The sequence below is a fragment of the Triticum dicoccoides genome, chromosome 7A (assembly GCF_002162155.2).
Source record: "Triticum dicoccoides isolate Atlit2015 ecotype Zavitan chromosome 7A, WEW_v2.0, whole genome shotgun sequence".
Taxonomy (NCBI): Eukaryota; Viridiplantae; Streptophyta; class Magnoliopsida; order Poales; family Poaceae; genus Triticum; species Triticum dicoccoides.
Window position 1 is genome coordinate 204,332,068 of NC_041392.1, and position 2,233 is coordinate 204,334,300.

Consider the following 2,233-nt stretch of genomic DNA (forward strand, 5'->3'; position numbering starts at 1 on the left):
TTTAATTCTAGATACATTTATTTTCATTCATTTTGATGACAAGTATTTTCGAACGGAGGGAGTATGAACAGATGTGAAAATCAACAAACTAGCCGAGATTGAAATCCTGGTCGACATAGCTAGCCGTGTCGAACATTTGCTCTCCGGACTCAGGGAGGGCGTCGAGCGGCCGAGTAGGACCACACGTCGGCGACCCGTTGCATAAAGTCCCGCGCAAAACCACGGCGGCAGCGAAGCCACGCGCGCATCGGCCCGTTCCAGTCACCACCTGACACGGCCCGGCCCGACGACCCGCGCCACCGAAAACCCACCAAATCCCCGGCCGCCGCCGCCCGCCCGCACCCCCCGCCGGCCTTGATGCGCCTCTGCTCCAAGCTCGCCGCGCTGCTCCGGAGGTCCCGCCCGTTCGCCGCCGCCACCGCCGCCGCGTCCGTCTCCGCGACCGCCACCGCCACCGCCGCCGCGGCCGCCAACGGGATGGAGGAGGCGGCCGCGGGCCCGCTGCGCACGCGCGTGTGCATCATCGGGAGCGGCCCCGCCGCGCACACGGCGGCCGTCTACGCGGCGCGCGCCGAGCTCAAGCCCGTGCTCTTCGAGGGCTGGCTCGCCAACGACATCGCGGCGGGCGGGCAGCTCACCACCACCACCGACGTCGAGAACTTCCCCGGCTTCCCCGACGGCATTCTCGGCATCGACCTCATGGACCGCTGCCGCGCGCAGTCCGTGCGCTTCGGGACCAAGATCTTCTCCGAGACCGTCACCTCCGTCGACTTCTCCTCCCGCCCCTTCCGCGTCTCCTCCGACGACACCGTCGTCCACGCCGACTCCGTCGTCGTCGCCACCGGCGCCGTCGCCCGCCGCCTCCATTTCGCCGGCTCCGACGCGTTCTGGAACCGCGGGATCTCCGCCTGCGCCGTCTGCGACGGTGCCGCGCCCATCTTCCGGAACAAGCCCATCGCCGTCGTCGGTGGCGGGGACTCTGCCATGGAGGAGGCCAACTTCCTCACCAAGTACGGCTCGCGCGTCTACATCATCCACCGCCGCGACGCCTTCCGCGCCTCCAAGATCATGCAGGTACGGGCTCTCTCCAACCCCAAAATCCAGGTCGTGTGGGACTCCGAGGTCGTTGAGGCCTACGGCGGCTCGGACGGCGGCCCCTTGGGCGGTGTCAAGGTCAAAAACCTGGTGACCGGCGAGGTATCCGACTTCCAGGTGGCCGGGCTTTTCTTTGCCATTGGGCACGAGCCAGCGACCAAGTTTCTCGCCGGACAGCTCGAGCTCGACTCCGAGGGGTACGTGGCCACCAAGCCGGGCTCCACGCACACCAGTGTGAAGGGGGTCTTCGCTGCCGGGGACGTTCAGGACAAGAAGTACCGCCAGGCCATTACTGCCGCAGGATCAGGTATATAAAATGCTTTCAGACTTTTGTTTAAGTTGCCTTTGATGACGCTGCATTGTAGTTACGACTTGAAATCACTGTCAATCATGGGTATGATGTTTTGATAAATTTACAATTAAATGCGTTCCTGCATTGTAGTTTCCCATTTATAGAACATGCAGATGGTTGACACATCTAGTTTAAATATAGAAATTTCTAGCGGCTTGTCACTATGTTAGATCAGATATTCTATCTACCATCTCGTTTTCAAGCATCTGTGCTCCATTGAATTTTAAGTCGAACAGTAGGTATAAAACGTGATAATGTAGCGCCTCAGTGCGGCTTTTTTGCACCAAGCCTTAATAGAGATTCATATGCAAGGAATAACCAAATAGGTATCCCTTTCTGGAGATAGTGATTTGTGCTGTTCAAGTATAGTCTGGTCTGGGGTCAGGATCCTGCATTATTGTTCTTGGTTGCCATTGAATGATTCACTAGCCGTACCTCACTTATCATGATCTAAGGGAGGGGGATGAGGCCAGAGGATATGGGAAGAGGAGAGTGATGTAGCCTAGCCACTCAGACCACTGACTTTATGTCATTTTTGTTCCTGCCATTGTTGTCCCTTGTGGTGGTCATCTGCTCATTGTTGCCCACCACTACAGTTGGTAACTGCTTGACAAGCGAGAGAGGTATACCGGGAGGAGGAGGCTTCCTGGGAAGGCAGCACTAGCAGAGGAAGGAGCAAGTTGAGTATGGTAGGAAGGGGTTGAGTGTGGTGATGGAGAAGGGACAGCCAGGCCCAATGAACCTCCGATTCATCCTCCTCTCACTTGTCCTTCTATTATTCCTTTT

The 2,233-nt window shown here is 57.9% G+C and overlaps 1 protein-coding gene across 1 annotated transcript in view; it reads left to right on the forward strand.

Moving 5' to 3' along the window:
- Positions 1 to 286: 286 nt before the first annotated feature.
- LOC119330892 (thioredoxin reductase NTRA-like) overlaps positions 287 to 2,233 on the forward strand; it is a 6,219-nt gene continuing 4,272 nt past the window's right edge. Inside the window, exon 1 of the mRNA XM_037604021.1 lies at positions 287 to 1,402. Within this exon, the coding sequence (XP_037459918.1) occupies positions 358 to 1,402 (1,045 nt within the window). The 5' untranslated portion in view covers positions 287 to 357. The remainder of the gene's footprint in view (positions 1,403 to 2,233) is intronic.